General features: G+C 36.4%; 2 protein-coding genes across 3 annotated transcripts; one reads left to right on the top strand and one right to left on the bottom strand.

The window, feature by feature from the left end:
- Nucleotides 1-157: 157 nt before the first annotated feature.
- Nucleotides 158-4289, bottom strand: LOC149424430 (beta-lactamase-like protein 2 homolog). 2 transcript variants are annotated; one of them, XM_089651554.1, is made up of 5 exons: nucleotides 4182-4289; nucleotides 3499-3631; nucleotides 3170-3330; nucleotides 1699-2024; nucleotides 158-441 (listed from the first exon to the last, which is right to left on the bottom strand). In XM_089651554.1, the coding sequence occupies exons 2-5, from the start codon at nucleotides 3618-3620 to the stop codon at nucleotides 172-174; spliced, it is 879 nt and encodes a 292-aa protein (XP_089507680.1). In that variant the 5' UTR covers nucleotides 3621-3631; nucleotides 4182-4289; the 3' UTR covers nucleotides 158-171. The 2 variants fall into 2 exon arrangements, with proteins under 2 accessions (XP_089507680.1, XP_089507681.1); XM_089651555.1 differs by having other exon boundaries at nucleotides 4192-4272.
- Nucleotides 4290-4461: 172 nt separating this feature from the next.
- Nucleotides 4462-15979, top strand: ND-51 (NADH dehydrogenase (ubiquinone) 51 kDa subunit). Its single transcript, XM_089631349.1, has 8 exons — nucleotides 4462-4561; nucleotides 4794-4991; nucleotides 6627-6919; nucleotides 7994-8224; nucleotides 8788-9020; nucleotides 9585-9788; nucleotides 11984-12051; nucleotides 15260-15979. The coding sequence occupies exons 1-8, from the start codon at nucleotides 4516-4518 to the stop codon at nucleotides 15397-15399; spliced, it is 1413 nt and encodes a 470-aa protein (XP_089487475.1). The 5' UTR covers nucleotides 4462-4515; the 3' UTR covers nucleotides 15400-15979.
- Nucleotides 15980-16574: the final 595 nt, after the last annotated feature.

Genomic DNA, 16574 nt, shown 5'->3' with positions numbered 1-16574 from the left:
TTGTAAATGAAAATGTTTCATTAATTACTGCAGGAGCCTTGATATTTTTACAAAGGTTGCTGAACGTATTAATAATAATAATTATTAATAATCATTGTTATCAAATAAACATTATGAGAATTATATTTTTATTTATTTACATTATTAATTTGATTGTGTCTGTTGTATAGTTTACAAAGATGAAAGACCAAAATTTATTTGCCATCTGTTTTCATCCTTAACAGTACTCTCTGTAATTTTGCCCTCTTTAGTTAATTTTTTTAGATGATGGTTAACATTGAAAGCTGCCGCTGGCCATAACTGCTCCGGGGTTTCTTTGTAAATGATTTGCACCAGCTCCATTTCCGTCATGGCTTTGGATGTGTCTTTGAGGACTTCTAGAATCTGTTGTTCCCTCTTGTTTCGGTGAGCTATGTAGTACCTTATCCTCTCAATCGGATCCTGAACAAAGTTATTAAACACCATATTAATATAACGTGAATAACTTGCCTAATGATTTGGATTGAAGCGTGACATTTGATGGTGGTTTTATTTTATACAACATCTATGTTGCATTAGAGGCTTTGGAGTAGTTAGAGATAAGTATTATGTATATGAAAATATTTAATTACGAAAATTAGACAGAATTCTCTATTGACGTACAATTATCTGGTTGCGACAAGTTATTAAAGACCTTATGGTACCGCGATGTGGTAAACGACCTTATTAATAATTCTATAAAAATTTTGCATTTAATTTTACAAAGACAAATCTTCGGTTACCTCCATAACTTGTTAAGGCACATGGCTTGATGCAGCCGTATAGTTTATGCTGACAATTACCACAAAATTAAAAGTGTAATTGACGATTTGACCGGCTCCCTACACCTTTTTATTTTATATTTATAAAAACAAATTATTCTGAGCTACAACCAGTTATGCCATACCTACCGAAATTTCGGTAGATCTACCGATTTTGACAAAAATCTACTGAAATTTAAAAAAATCCCACTAAAATTTTAGAAATTCTACTGACTTCAGTATGCACGGAAGATTCTGTGTTTTGGGTAATTTTTTCCAAAATTCACGGTGTGGGCAATTATTTCTTTTCGAAATTCTTTAACTACCCCACCCCCATGAATTCGAAAAATTTTGGGTATGTATATCATTACCGATTTAGCACCTATAATTATTTTGACGATCTACTGATTTTTCCACCTAAACCTACAGATTTTCATTTTCGCGGTACGGAATCACTGTCTATAACACTGTTAAGTTTAGAATGTCTGATAAATGGGATTGTAAAAGTCTGTAGTAATCGGGTCGGTTGTTCTAAACAAATTTAACTCTGACAAAAATTTTTTTTTTTAATATTTCGAAATGTTTTGTTGGTGACTTTGAAAATAATATGAATGTGCCTGATTTAGAAACAAAAGTTATTCTCAAACTTTAATATTATTTTCCTGTAATATCAGTAGATGTTAAGAGAAAAACTTGTCTTTACTGACAAAATGCGTGATTTCCTCCTGGAAAACTTAAAGAACTTGAATAGAACATTCACAGAACCTAAAAATTAACGTTGAAATTTGATGAATTGCTCAATTTCTGTGAAACAACCCGTCCTTAATTGTTTTGCTTTTTTGTCAAGTTTTGGTGCATTCAAATGCGTGTATTTTTGATTTTTACTGCTCTTGTTATTTTACATATGAAAGTCACAAACCTCAATAATATTCCCGTGCCCTGGATAAATAACTTTAGGCTTGATTTCAAGAATCTTAGCCAAGCTATTCATGTAATGATACAGGTCTTCAAACACAGCGGTCCCTTCACCGAGGATACAATCTCCGCTGAACAAAGTGGAATCTTCCTTCAATCCTATAACAACATGATCCGTTGTGTGTCCAGGCGTGTGGTGAACTTCCAGCGTGGCTCCCTCCACCTTCATAATCTGTCCATCTTTAAGCCAATTCAACTTTATGGATGATGGCAGTTGACCATCAGGATCATCACTTGGACAGCGAGGATGCTTCCATATTTTGCAATCAGCTGCAAAAATATCAATACTTATTATGGTAAATATTCGAGATCGCTGGCCACGCAAAATACTTTTTTTTTTAAAATAAAACCTTTTGCTTTACCTTAATTACTATAAAGGAAAATGACTGCATTTGTGAAATTTTTAATTTTAGCATTTTAATTACATAAAATGAAAATTCGCTTTCGTTTTATGGGAATACAGACTTTTCAAATAATTTCTGTCAATTGGTATTCCTGATTCTACATAAGTGGCTAGAAAACGAACAGCTAGAGACATTTGCATAATGTAAATTAAAAAACATATATAATGTAATTTAATATTCCGGCAAAATAGTGCCTACCTAAAAAGCATAAATTATTTTATTGAGATATTATTATTTTATCTAACCCTGACCTAACCTATTTTAAAAATATTTCTTTATTTATAAAACATGCCTACATACCTTTATTTTATTTTCTGTGCCACCCAGTGATGCCAACATTACAAAATTGTACTAAGAAATGTAAAATATTGTACCAAAATAAATAAAAAGAGTTCGGCCAAAATAGTACCTACCTAATTTGCATAATGGTAATTCTAGTCATTCGTATGGTTTAAGGAATACCAACATAAGAAAATGTCATCAACAGAAATTATGTTGGCTGTCATCAAAAACAACGAAAGCGAATTATCTTTTTATGAAATTAAAATGCTGAAATTAAATTTTCCCAAATGCAGTCAGTTTCCTTTTATAGTAATTAATGTAAATCGAAAGGTTTTATTTAAAAAAAAAATCGTATGAAGCGTGGCCAGCGATCCCGAATAATTATGTAATGCAAATGTTGCTCTTTGATAAACTATTACCAATGATTGAGTTGAGGTATTTCAAACTTTATCACTTTTGATGACCATCAAATGATGATCGGCACCATTTTGTATTGTTGACATTTTAACAGTCCCCGTAAAATGTAAATTCTTGGCACTTTTAAGCTTTTGATTAAATTGTGAACAGCTGACTAGCATAACAGCATGACCTTTGGAAGCTCATCTGCGGGACAGTTCAAACATCAACAATTCAAAAAAACACTGATCGTCGATTTGACAGTTGTTTTTAAGTTTGGAACATCCCAAATCAAAAAGAATAGATTATGTAGCTACCAAAGTGGGGACTTACAAGGAAGATCTTTAAAAATGTCTTTGACTCCACCAATGTGGTCATGGTGCCAGTGTGATATTATGACGTGTTCTAAATCAACTTTTTCATCTTTTAAAACATCCATTAATGATTTAACATACTGTGGTACATTTTCGTCTCCGGCATCCAGTAAAATGCGCCTGAAAAAGTACACAATAGTCAAAAATAGAATGTGCAAAAAGTCATACCTTGTCGCCCTTGAGATGATTTTCTCACGAAAACGGCGTTATACAAATAATCTAATCATTATTATTATAATACAAACTTGCATGTTTTATTGAAATTTAATTTCAGTCCAATTAACTTACCTTTGGCCAGTTCCAATGAGATAAGTGTTAGTTCCCTGCAGGGTCATGGGGCCTGGGTTACATCCTAAGATCCTAATTACTCTGGATGAGAGTTTGGTAACAACTGGAATAATAGCAGCCATTCTGGCAGCACCTGCAAAAAAAATATCGACTTTGTCAATTCTACGTTCCCTGTTACTAATTTTCCAAATTTTACTGGAGCTGGGATGTTTCAACTTGAAACCAAGGTCTAGCCAAGACATCAAATTTTGAACTCTGTTCTTACATTTAAAACTAAGCATAGATTCAGCATTACAAAGAGATCAAAATAATACTTTTAAATGTTACAACGTAGGTAGTTAAAAATATGAAGTTATAGGCTAAACCACGGCTGAAAGATGAAACAACCCGACCGGGTGACCTGAAGTACAAAAACATTGAACACCTATTACAAAAAATGTTAAATTATAAACATGGAAATAGTGCTAACACAAATTATTTTTCCACAATGGCCTTGAGGTTTCTCTCAGGGCTTATGTCATCGTTGCGAATGCTGTGTGAAAGATCTTTTAAAAGAAAGGAAGGATTAAACCTGGGTCTTGAAGAGACCTATGTTATAGGAAGGTGAAAAATTAGTTTAGTCAAATCGTTTAACACTAGACAATGATAAAAATAACAATTTATTAAAACTGAATGTTGCGTACCTTCGGTGACATAAATCCTAGGTAGCAAAGGTTGGACAATAAATTAATATTGTGTGTTTTGTATTATTTTATTGATAAGATAAAAGATAACACTGACAGATAGCACACGTATTACTAGAAGTAAATAAAAAAATTACCCGGGTTCCTATTCGTACAGAATAATAGAAAGGTAACTCAAAATGGAATATCCCTGCACACTTTTCTCATGAAAATATAAAGTTTCCTGAAATAAAAAATTATATAGCCATAAATATCTATAACCAATGTCACATGGGAAATTAGAATACTTTTAAGGGCAACACCTTTCGTCTGACTTTGTGTCAGAAAAGTAAAAATGGCTGGTGCCTTAACCAGGTTTACTCACGCTCCTAGGAATCTAGGTAAATAATGTTAATTTGTGACGCTTTAAAACAAAAACGTTATTTTATTGTTGCAAAATAATTTCACCGAATGCATTGTTTTGAAAATTTGATATTTTTCCATCTTGTCTGTTTTACGTCGATCTTACATAATGATTCCCGTTGTTTTGATTTTCGTACAAATATTTAAATGTCATTTGATTTTAGCAACTGTGCTTTAGTAGTATTTCATTATTGTGTCTATTTATTTAAGGAGCTGTGGGTCCGCTGCTGAACAGCGTGTCGGTCAGGCACAATCAGACCAAAACAAAATTCGGGCCGTTGGCTGATGCCGACAGAGTCTTCACCAATTTATACGGACGTCATGACTGGCGCCTGAAGGGATCTGTCAAGCGTGGAGACTGGTACAAAACCAAGGAGATCCTACTGAAGGGAGCTGACTGGATTATCAGTAAGTAAACTTTATCTTGTTCATACAAATAATAACGCTGTAATTCAGTTCATACTGTTATGATAAACTATTTGATGAAATACCAGCACATTTACTAGCCCTGTTTATTTTTAAAAATTTAAAACAGATTACTTTATGGGAGTGTGTAATTGCAAACTATGTTTGAAATGTTTATAGGTCGAATTATATTTAATTTATTTATTGCCGGTGACCATTAATTAAATCTACCATATTGTACATTAGTAATTCTTCTCACGCTTTTATGTTCCCTTAAAATACTATTGTTATTTAACTTGTTTTAGGTCTGAATCTAGTATTCCACATTTTTAAAATTCAATTAAGTAGAATTCGTAAGTTTTAAAATTAAAAAAAAACATATATACATGGTTTAAAACACACATGAACAATAATGTAGCAAGGAAAGCACAAAAATACATTTATATTAATAATTCACCATTCATCTAATCTATGGCGAGAGACTACTGCATCCCCTTTTGGGGTATGCTGTGAGGCTGAATGTAGTGGGGAGGGGAAGGAGAAATAATGGTGGGGAAGTACCTGGCTATGCAGATCTGGTCACCAAACACGACTAAAGCCATTTCAGGCAACATTTCTATTCTGAATGGCGGTCTTACACCGGGGCGATACTGAGAGTATCTTCCACTCTGGATCGTACCGCTTGTATACTATATATTATTTTAAAAGAATAAATTTTGAAATAACACAAATTAATCAAATAAAATTTACTTGCGCATACTGGGATTTAAACCCGCCACCTTTGGTTTGCTAGTCGAGAGCTTTACCCCTCGTCCAAGGAGGTTGTTGTATGTGTTCTGTGTTATTAGATTGGGTTATATTTATTTTATTAATAAATGATTTAGAGGGTTATGGTTTTTGTGATATTTCACCCTCCATGCTAGGGATGACCCTGTGTTATGGCAGGTGAATTTTACAGTTTGTACAGAATCTATACATTACCATAATATGAAAAAGAAAAATAAGAAAAATGATGCAAAGCTAGTTTGGGTTGCAAGGAGAGAAGTTAGAGAATTATAAGAAGATGAAAAATTTGAGAAATTATTAGTAAATAGATCACAACTAATTAATTTTGTACATACTATATCGCTAAGTTGGGGAATAAGGATATATTATGTTTTGTCTGAAAGGTGATTAAATTGATAAAGTGTAGAATGAATGGGTATTGTAGTTGTAATGTATTCCGTGTGTAAGGATCCATTTCGTAATTTGTTTTTTAAAGGAATGGGGCTGACTCACGGTTTTTAGGTTTTCAGGGATAAGGTTAAAGATTTTAGGAGCTAGGAAGAAAAATTGTCTTTGAGCTGACGTGGTATGCTGCAGTATGTATATTAAAAGTAATGTTATATTAAAAGCTTCTTTTTTAACTATTTTTTTTAGTTCATGGCTTCAACTCAACACAATGACAATTCAACACACCTTTAAAAAGTGTTATAAAGTCATTAAAAGTGAAAACTAACATGTAACCTATTTAATCTAGTTTTCGTTTCATTACTTTATATCACTTTTTAAGGTGTGTTGAATTGTCATTGTGTTATCGTGGAACCAAAAAAAAAGGGTTCTGTGTTGAATTTTTGTAATAACTTTGTTTAATTCCAGATGAGATCAAGGTGTCGGGACTCCGTGGGCGGGGGGGCGCCGGCTTCCCCTCGGGTATGAAGTGGTCCTTCATGAACAAGCCGTCGGACGGGCGGCCCAAGTACCTGGTGGTGAACGCGGACGAGGGTGAGCCTGGCACGTGCAAGGACCGCGAGATCATGCGCCACGACCCGCACAAGCTGGTGGAGGGCTGCCTCATCGCCGGCCGTGCCATGGGCGCCAAGGCGGCCTACATCTACATCCGCGGGGAATTCTACAACGAGGCTAGCAACATGCAGGTTGCCATCGCAGAGGTCATTATTATTATTATTTCATTTGAAAAGTACTCCCGGGGAGGTGATTATTTTATAATTAAAGGTTGACTTCGTGGTTAAAGGGTAAAGCTCTCTACTAGCAAGCCGGAGGTCTCATTCTCTCAATTTACTCATTTAAAATAAATATACAGTATATTGGTGGCACGTTCCAGAGTTGAAGATACTCTCATTATCACCCTGGCCTACCACCATTCAGAATTGAAACATTGCTTGAAATGTTTGATGACCAGATCTGAATTGTCAGGTACTTCCCCACCTTCCTCTTTACCATCTCCTTCCCCTCCCTCGTCTCACTGTTCATAGTTTGCCTAGGTCGGTTTAGCTAGGTAGGTTTGCATAGGTTGCCTCATATGTTTGGGAGCAGTTGGGACTCTTATGTGGTTTCAAAATTGCTTTGGATCCAATACTGGCTCAATATCATTGAAGCACAACCCGCAAGCCCATTTAGTGCGGCCCACTTGGCAAAATCAGAATGTTTGTCCGGTGACATTACTGAAGAGTTTTGTTCATCACAATCCACACTCTATGTCCTAAGTGAAATCCCAAATGCTGTTTGTAAATTGTGCCTATTTGTGTTCTTCTATCGATTTATATCAAGAATAATATCTATATAGAATAATAATCTAAGGTGGGTGGGCGACATGTGTTATACAAATCTACAGTTTTATTCTGAGATTGACGAAATTTTGCACACTTGACCTTCAAAATAAGAGGTAGGTCATTGTCTACATCTGATTTCGAAAATCTTTGAGTAAAGCCCGGGAAAAGTCTGGCTAGTAATCAAATTCAAAAAATTGTTTTTGATTTGGTTTACACAGAAAATTTGCAGTATAAAGTTATTGTATTTAAAAATCTGGCTTTTTCGGGGGAAATATTTTGGCATGGAATCAAATTAATAAATATTATAGAAAATGAATGAAATATTTCATTCATTTTCTTTTGAGAATTGAATCTTTCTACGATTCGAATGTTTCATTGCATGCCATTTAATTTTGATTTTAGTTTGTATTGTATATGGATTAAAGAGATGTATTTTTACTTTCCTCATTACAGGCTTATCAAGCCGGGCTTCTGGGCAAGAATGCCTGCGACTCCGGCTATGACTTCGACGTGTTCATGCACCGCGGCGCGGGGGCTTACATCTGTGGCGAGGAGACGGCGCTCATCGAGTCCATCGAGGGTAAGCAGGGGAAACCCCGATTGAAGCCCCCGTTCCCCGCTGATATCGGAGTGTTCGGATGCCCTACCACTGTCACCAATGTGGAGACTGTTGCAGTTGCACCGGTGAGTTGAAATACATCATTTATTAGATTTGGTTGAATTTATCGGTTATTTATCATTCAACGTAATATTGCATTTGAAATAGAGATGGGCATTTCAGTTTCGTTTTCAAAATAATCGAAACTGTTTCAATTTCTCCAAAGAAGCGGTTACTGAAAACTGTTTAGAAAAAATGTAATAAATTTGAAGTATATAACACAGAGAACCTAAAAAAAAAATTTTTTTTGATCTGCTCAAAACGAAAGCTCACATAAAAAAAAAATTAAACCACTAAGTCGACTCCAAATGTGATGTAGATTCACCAATTTTCTGCTTGTACCACTAGTATCCGGACACCATGTATAATGTAAATAACATGTTCTAAAATCTGCTACTTTGAGTTGCGGTGCAGCGTAAGCTTTGCATGGAAGGCCTTTCGTCTAAAGGGGAACGAAGGAGTTTCGTGTATTTAGCGCAGTCGCATTGTGGACTTGGTTACACTTTTTTTTTTAATTGTTATATCAAAATCCACTGTTTCATGTTATTTTTACCCACCTCTAATTTGAACATGATTGTTTTTATTTTAGACAATCTGCCGTCGTGGCGGAGACTGGTTCGTGTCCTTTGGGCGCACCCGTAACTCTGGCACGAAGCTGTTTAACATCTCGGGGCATGTGAACACGCCGTGCACAGTGGAGGAGGAGATGAGCATCCCACTCAAGGAGCTGATTGAGCGCCACGCCGGGGGTGTTCTGGGCGGCTGGGACAACCTGCTGGCCATCATCCCCGGGGGCTCTTCCACACCACTTATCCCTAAAAGGTAACTGAATTAATCCTTGGTATGCCAAGCAAAAGTGCCGGCTTTAAAAAAAAATTATGTGAATAACCCACAAGAGTTCGAACTGCTCCCAATCGTCTGGAGTCAGTGAGACTACGGCATCCCCCATTTGGGGTATATTGTGAGGCTGAAGGTTATCAGGAGAGGTAGGAGATGGGGAGAGATAGGTGGGGAAGTACCTGACTATTCAGATGTGATCACCAAACATGGCGCAAAGCCATTTCAAGCAACGTTTCAATTTACTTCAAGTATTTTAATGCTGATCTTTTTAACGTAAACTATCCCGCGTGTGGCGGCACGCTTTTGACACAATCTACGTGTTTTTGTGATACTTATATGATTACATATATGCAATATCCGCATACGGGGATAGCATCCCGATGGATGACATATGCAACAGTCACTTAGATAAGATTAAATGTGCTTTCCTATCTAAAGAATTGCTGCAATTTATTTTTCTTACTAATTCTAATGAACACCATATTTTCAATGTATGTGATTAATTAAACTAATTCTAATTACCATCTTATATCATCATATTTGCAGCGTGTGCGAGGATGTCCTGATGGACTTTGACGGTCTGGTGGCCGCGCAGACGTCGCTGGGCACCGCCGCCATCATCGTGATGAACAAGCAGACGGACATTGTGAAAGCCATTGCGCGCCTGATCATGTTCTACAAGCACGAGTCCTGCGGCCAGTGCACCCCCTGCAGGGAGGGCATCTCTTGGATGAATAAGATCATTTATAGGTCAGTCGTGTTCACACTTTTATTGTTCTTTATTACGGTTTCATACAAAAAATATGGAAATTTAATAAAGGGGAGCTAAATTTTTTTATTGTGTATTATCTATGGCAACACGGAGTAATGCCAATTTCGGAACAATTATAGTTATTATAGTCAGATGTGAGATTATGCTTGAATTTGTTGGTTTGATTTTCTTGGCAAAATGGCACAACTCTTCTCGCCAGCAAATAATACTTTTGAAAACTGTAATTAAGCATAAAAAACAAATATTAACTAACTAACCATCAACCCATTTCTCCGTGAGGGTAGGCAGAGAGGACGGACCGCCAAACAACTCGGTCTTGGCACACACTTCTTGCCTCATTCACATTCATTCATCGTCTCATACATACTCTTCTATTATTCTGACACTTGACATGGCCCGACTCAAGTATTTGATTCACTTGATCGTGCCGTGCCTGCCTGGGGCGTCCTCGACTTCTTCTAACATTCATATTTGCGTCATATATTCTCCTTACACTCCTTTCTTTGTTTATTCGCTCTACATGCCCAAACCACCTAAGCGTCCCTTTCTTAATCTTACTCATTACTCTTACATTCTTTGCGGATCTCCACATTTCTCACACGATCATACATGATTTTACCACACACATGCCTCAGGGATCTCATTTATACTGCATTCAGTCTACTTTTCATCCTTCCTATGCCAGTTCCATGCCTCACTACCATACATCAGGGTAGGTACCAGCGCTCCATTTTAGATTGCTAGCTTCGCTTCTTAGGACAATTTTATGTTAGCACCAACCGCGTTCAGCCCTCTAATTATGGAATTACCTGAATTTACCCTTCTTTCAATATCTCTGTCAGCCTTCCCATCTATCGTCCTGCGCCAAGTATTCATCATTCACAACTATATTGCACACTGTTTTCGTACTCTCTCTCTTTCAAACACTTACATTAACTCTTTCTTCATACATACTTCGTTCATCCTAGGCACGAGAAACTGTAGATCTGTAGACTTCCATATTGTTAGCAATCAGCACCGCATCATCAGCGTACAACAGGCAACAAACTTTCAGATTACTCAAATTCGTGCCCAATCCCACATCTTTCAATTCTTGCATACATAAATTGAATAACCACAGTGACGTTACGCAGTATGGCTTAACACCTTTTGTTATATCAAACCATTATGATGGTAGAAGTAAAAAACATAAATAACTTCTTTATTAAAAAGCCCGTGTGCCAGAGCGCATGGGCGCAATCTGATGGAACAAAAGGGTACTATCACACACGGCTACCATCTTGATAGGATTGACCAAACCTGGAACACACAAACAGATTTACTTCAACTTTGCTAAGCTTAGTCAATTACTTTAATAATAAAACACATTGTGTTATAAATATATCATTAATTCTCGAAAACACGAAACAACATACAGCGCAATACAACTAAATAATATCAAAAGAAAAATGTTAATCTTTAGGTTATCTAACAGCTTTAATGCGTTTTTATATTAAAACAAAATATTGCTTTATTCCAACGAAATGAGATTGTCAAATGAAATTCCTAAATTCACTATTGCTGAAAAACTTTGGCAAAAACTGCCTTAATCATAAAGCGGCGCACATTTCTACTATATCGCACTAATCGTCTATGCGAACAAGGCCATTTGTAATGACGTGGGAGATTTGAAACAAGCCGAAAGGTCCTGGTCCTTACTCAAGATAAATAAAACATTTTTACTGATATGAATGGGGAGTTTATACAAATGAATTTTGGCTCTGTAATATGGTTGTACGCAATGCAGCTAGGATTCTAACATAGAAATTCATAAGAGGCAGGCATTTAGTCACTTCCCACAGCTGGGGGTTAAAGTGGTCAAAGTTAAAGTGGGGGGTTAAAGTCATCATTATTTGGGATAAACTAGACCATTTTTCAAATTTCTGTCTTAAAGGCACTGAAAATACAACTTCTTAAGCATGAATGTTCTTAAATAGATTTCACTGTAAATAAAGGCAGTTTGTTTTTAAAACTTCACATAATGTGTATTTATTTTTACAATCGTCACATCAAAAAAAAAATTGGTTTAAAATTTTTATGGTCATATTAAAAATATATTTTATTGAAATTGGATAAAATGTTTAAAACTCTACAACATTATTGTATGTAAGGTGACATTTTTGTTTAATTTCAGGATGGTTGATGGAAATGCGCAGCCCAGCGAGATAGACATGCTATGGGAACTGTCAAAACAAATTGAAGGTAAGATTATTAAAAATTCCTAAAAGTATTTAATCTACGCATACTAATTCATATTTTTCCTAGTTCTATGCAATCTAAATGATTGCCAGGTTATTTTGTATGCTATATTATCTTCTGAAAGTCTTATCAAACTTGATAATGTCTTCAGAAGACAAAACAAAATTAATTAATTATAAATTAAATTAATTATAAATTGAATTATAATATTATTGAATAGGTATACAAAATACCTCGACAGCCTCCGTGGTCGAGGGCAAGCAATGCGAAGGGCTTGGGTTCTAATTCCGGCGTGCGCTAGTAAACTTTGACAAGTTGTGTTATTTCACAATTTATTAACTAAAAATAATATATACATAGTACATTTGAGGCACTTTCCAGAGTGGAAGATGCTCTCAGTATCGCCCTGGTGTAACCATTCAGAATTGAAACGTGGCTTGAAATGGCTTTAGCCATGTTTAGTGACCATATTTGATTAGCTAGGTACTTTCCCAACTTCCTCTCCCATCTCCTTCCCCTCCCCACTACCTTAACCAGTCAACCGTGCTGTCATCTGTCATAAAAACCAAACAGGCTGATGAAAAGATAACGCCGGCTTGTCATGGATAATTTAATATTTAAACAAACAGCGTAGCTAGCCTCGTGAAACAAAAAGCAAATGTTAGTCCGTAATTGGCGCAAGCGATTCTGACCTTTTGCTTTATACAAATTCTTTATACATAGGCTTAAAATCGCATTTAAAAAAAAAAACGCCGGATTTAAAAAAAAGCCCGCCGGCGGTCGAGCCACAGATGACTGGTTAAGCCTATATATATTCAACATACTCTAATTCGGAGCAGTTGGGACTCTGGTGCGATATTCACATAAAAAAATAAAATTTAAATGGAGTTAAATTAAAGTTCTTCTTCTTCTTCCTAGCACTATCCCAACTCATTGCCTAGGTAGGCTGTTGGGGTCGGCTCTTCTCGTTCTCAGGTTATAGCTTCTTCGGTTCTGAGTGTCGCTTTCATCTAGGCCGTTTCTTTGTAGGATTTTGGAGCATTGGGTCATCCAGGAGTTCTTTGGTCTACCTCTGGATGACTGTCTTTGAAGCTCTATAGACATTGCCTGCTTCACTGTGTGGTCTGGTGGTCTCCGTCTTATGTGCCCATACCATCTTAACTGTCGTTCCTCTAGCTTACTGTTTATGTCAGTGACACCCAGGCTACCACGAATGCGTGAGCTTTTAATTTTATCTTTTAATGATACTCCTGCCGTCCATCTAAGCATTCGCATTTCTGCTGATTCGAGTTGCCTAGAGTAGGAGTTGTACATAGTCCAGCATTCGGAGCCATACATTATCGCGGGTCTAACAATAGTCTGGTATGTCTTTCCTTTAAGTTTTATTGGCATTTTCGTGTCGCACAAAATTCCTGTTACGGATCTAAATTTCATCCATCCCACTCCTATCCTATGGTTGACATCCGCTGCACATCCTCCGTCTCTGTGGATGAGTGAGCCCAGATACTTAAATGAGCCACAGTTGGCTAATGTTACTCCATCCAATTGCATCGAAGGAGTTACAGCATTTGGGTCTTCAAATGGTAAATACAAATATTCCGTCTTTTTCCGGCTAATTTTTAGTCCATTATCCTCCAGGATCTTTCTCCACCTTTCCAGGCTATTTTGTAGATCACAATGATTTTCTTCTATCAGTACTACATCATCTGCAAAAAGCATAGTCTTGAGAATACTGTTCATTTCTTGACTCGTTAGGTAATTCATGACCATTATGAATAGCAATGGGTTGAGGACAGATCCTTGGTGTACCCCCACTTTAATTGGAAATGTTGGTGACATCCCTGATGTGCATCTTACTTGTGTTTCTACGTCTGTATACATATCTTGTATGGAGAGCACATATCCTTCTGGTACGTTATGAGATCTCAATGCCGCCCATATCAGGCTTCGGGGTACCCTGTCAAATGCTTTTTCCAAGTCTATAAATACCATGTGTAAATCTTTTTTTGCATCTCGATATTTTTCAACTATGATTCTGACTGTTTGAATAGCATCTATTGTTGATTTCCCCGATACAAAGCCGCATTGATCGTCGTGTATTTTTACAATATTCCTAATTCGTGTGTTTATAATCCTCTCATATATTTTCATGGTGTGAGACATAAGCTTTATCCCTCTATAATTGTCGCACTTCCTAGAGTCTCCCTTATTTTTGTAAAATGGAAGAAGATAGCTTTTCCTAAAGCTTTCTGGCATTGGTTCTCCGGTCAGTACTTTATTATACAGGTTGCACAGCCATTTATGTCCCACTTACCCACACTCTTTCCATAATTCGGCTGGAATATTGTCTGGCCCCACTGCTTTCCCCTTTTTCATTTGTGATATGGCTACTTTAACTTCTGTCGGAGTGATTTCTTCAACTGGCCCCAGCACTGGTTCCTCTGACACATGAATTGTTCTTGGAAATTCTTCGTTCAGTAATGTAGAATAATAATCTTTCCATCTTTCACATATTTTGATTTCGTCTGTGATCAACTCACCGTCAGTGTTTTCTATGTATTTGGGTGTTCTAATAGATTTGGCCCTTTCTCTCCTGTGTGCTGCGATTTTGTATATTATTTGCACTCCGTTGGGTGTTTCTAGGTCATCATACAGCTCTCTCAATGCCTCATGTTAAGTGGAGTTAAATTAAAGTTGATAACAATAAATAATTATTAATGTCTACATAAGGTATGGTAACATTAGAAAGGAGTACATACCATGATAGGAAAATAAAGGACCTGGCCTGGGAGGAAGTCTGTAAATAAATTGCGCCTTAGATTATATTTTGTGGTGATGTAGTGTTTCACTAGACTGATCTGAGAGCAAAATCATACCCAAGACATGTATAAGACAAACCACAAAAACTACATTACCTATAATTTTTAGGAATTAGCAAAGTGCTGGTAGAGATTACGCTTAATTCTACAAATGGAGTCAGTAAATATATCAATATGTAGTTCCCCAAACATTTGCCCAGATCTAATGGTTTGTTATAATTGGTTGTGTATGTGTTGCAGAAATATGTTACATTTTGTCTTGTGTTCCTCTTCGGTACACGGAATTTAATACTAATAATGGTTCATGGAACATCTCCCTTGTTTCTGTTGTATATGCCCTTATGAATATCCATAAAATGTATTTTCTAGTAAGTTGTGTGTTTACTCGTCAGGTCACACCATATGCGCCCTGGGAGACGGAGCCGCCTGGCCCGTGCAGGGCCTCATCCGACACTTCAAGCCCGAGTTGGAGCGCCGCATGAAGGCATTCGATGACCAGCAAGTCAAAATTAACCAGGCCTCCTCTCGCTAAACTCAAACTCCACTTCTACGTAGTGAATTTATTTATAACAATTATTTCTGATTATATACACCTCTTTTCTATTCTACCTGCCCTTCAAATCATTTATACTTTATTTTTTCTTCATGCAATAATTGTACCATTTGCAGTTGGAGTTCCTACTCTCGTTGTTAATAGACATACAAAAGGAAATTAGTAAAATTATATTTAAAGCACTCACGACTTTCACTACCTTTTGTATCGTATTGTAGAGTAATTTATACGCATAGTATTATTATTTTACTTCTGTATAGTATTTGTTTCAAATTTTAAGTTCAGTGTTTTGCTAATCACCCGAAATCGTTATTATTAAATATGGAGAATGATTTAAAAGCAAGCTGCCAAAACAATAATGCAAAGTTTTATGCGACGCTTCAGTTTATTTTTTTTAATTTTTGCCTTTCTTGACTTTTTTAGATTCTTTAGACAATATTATTCCTAAAGTTTTAAACTTTTCATTTAAAATGTATATAATTTTGTAAATAAATGCAAGTGCTCTGGACTCGTGATTTATATTGTGAACATAATTTTATTAAAAATATTTCCTAGTTAATATTGTTTTTAATATCACATACTTAGACCAACTTAGCCTACACACTGTAAACTAAACAGAAGTTGAAGAACCTGCGCTGTATTTCTGTATCGATTGTAAAAACCAATCAAAGAGACCATGTACTTGGCAGCTGATTTACAACACTGATAGAATGAAAGGTAACAGTTTATAGCAGGGTAGCAATACCTGAAAAAACAAGGTATTATACTTTTATACAGTAGTGGGTTAGCCCAAGTTGCCCCTGTGCAGTTCTTCCCTCGGGTCAATTGGTGTTTGACCTTCCAAAATTATAAGACGACAATAATAATAAATTATGTGCATCAAAACAACCGATCTTATTCTTAATTTATTTGAAATGTACCACGAAATAGCAGAGCTGCTAGCGGCGGCGGCGAGTGACGAGCAGTGACATCTAATGTCTCAAATAGAAGCTTTCATTCAAAAGTCCACACGATACGCTGGATCAATAAAGAATGTCCCCGGCTTTGGCCTCTTCTGTCCCTATGCGCGCCATAGAATAAACGAGATGGCACTATGTCTTTCGTCTAGGTAAAAATTAGGTACCGAAGAAAGATTAGGGACACTTAGGTCATGG

This window comes from Hesperophylax consimilis, chromosome 4 (genome assembly GCF_061612785.1).
Source record: "Hesperophylax consimilis isolate HC1 chromosome 4, BYU_Hcon_1.0, whole genome shotgun sequence".
In the NCBI taxonomy this organism is placed as follows: domain Eukaryota; kingdom Metazoa; phylum Arthropoda; class Insecta; order Trichoptera; family Limnephilidae; genus Hesperophylax; species Hesperophylax consimilis.
This window is presented reverse-complemented; position numbering and strand designations above follow the sequence as displayed.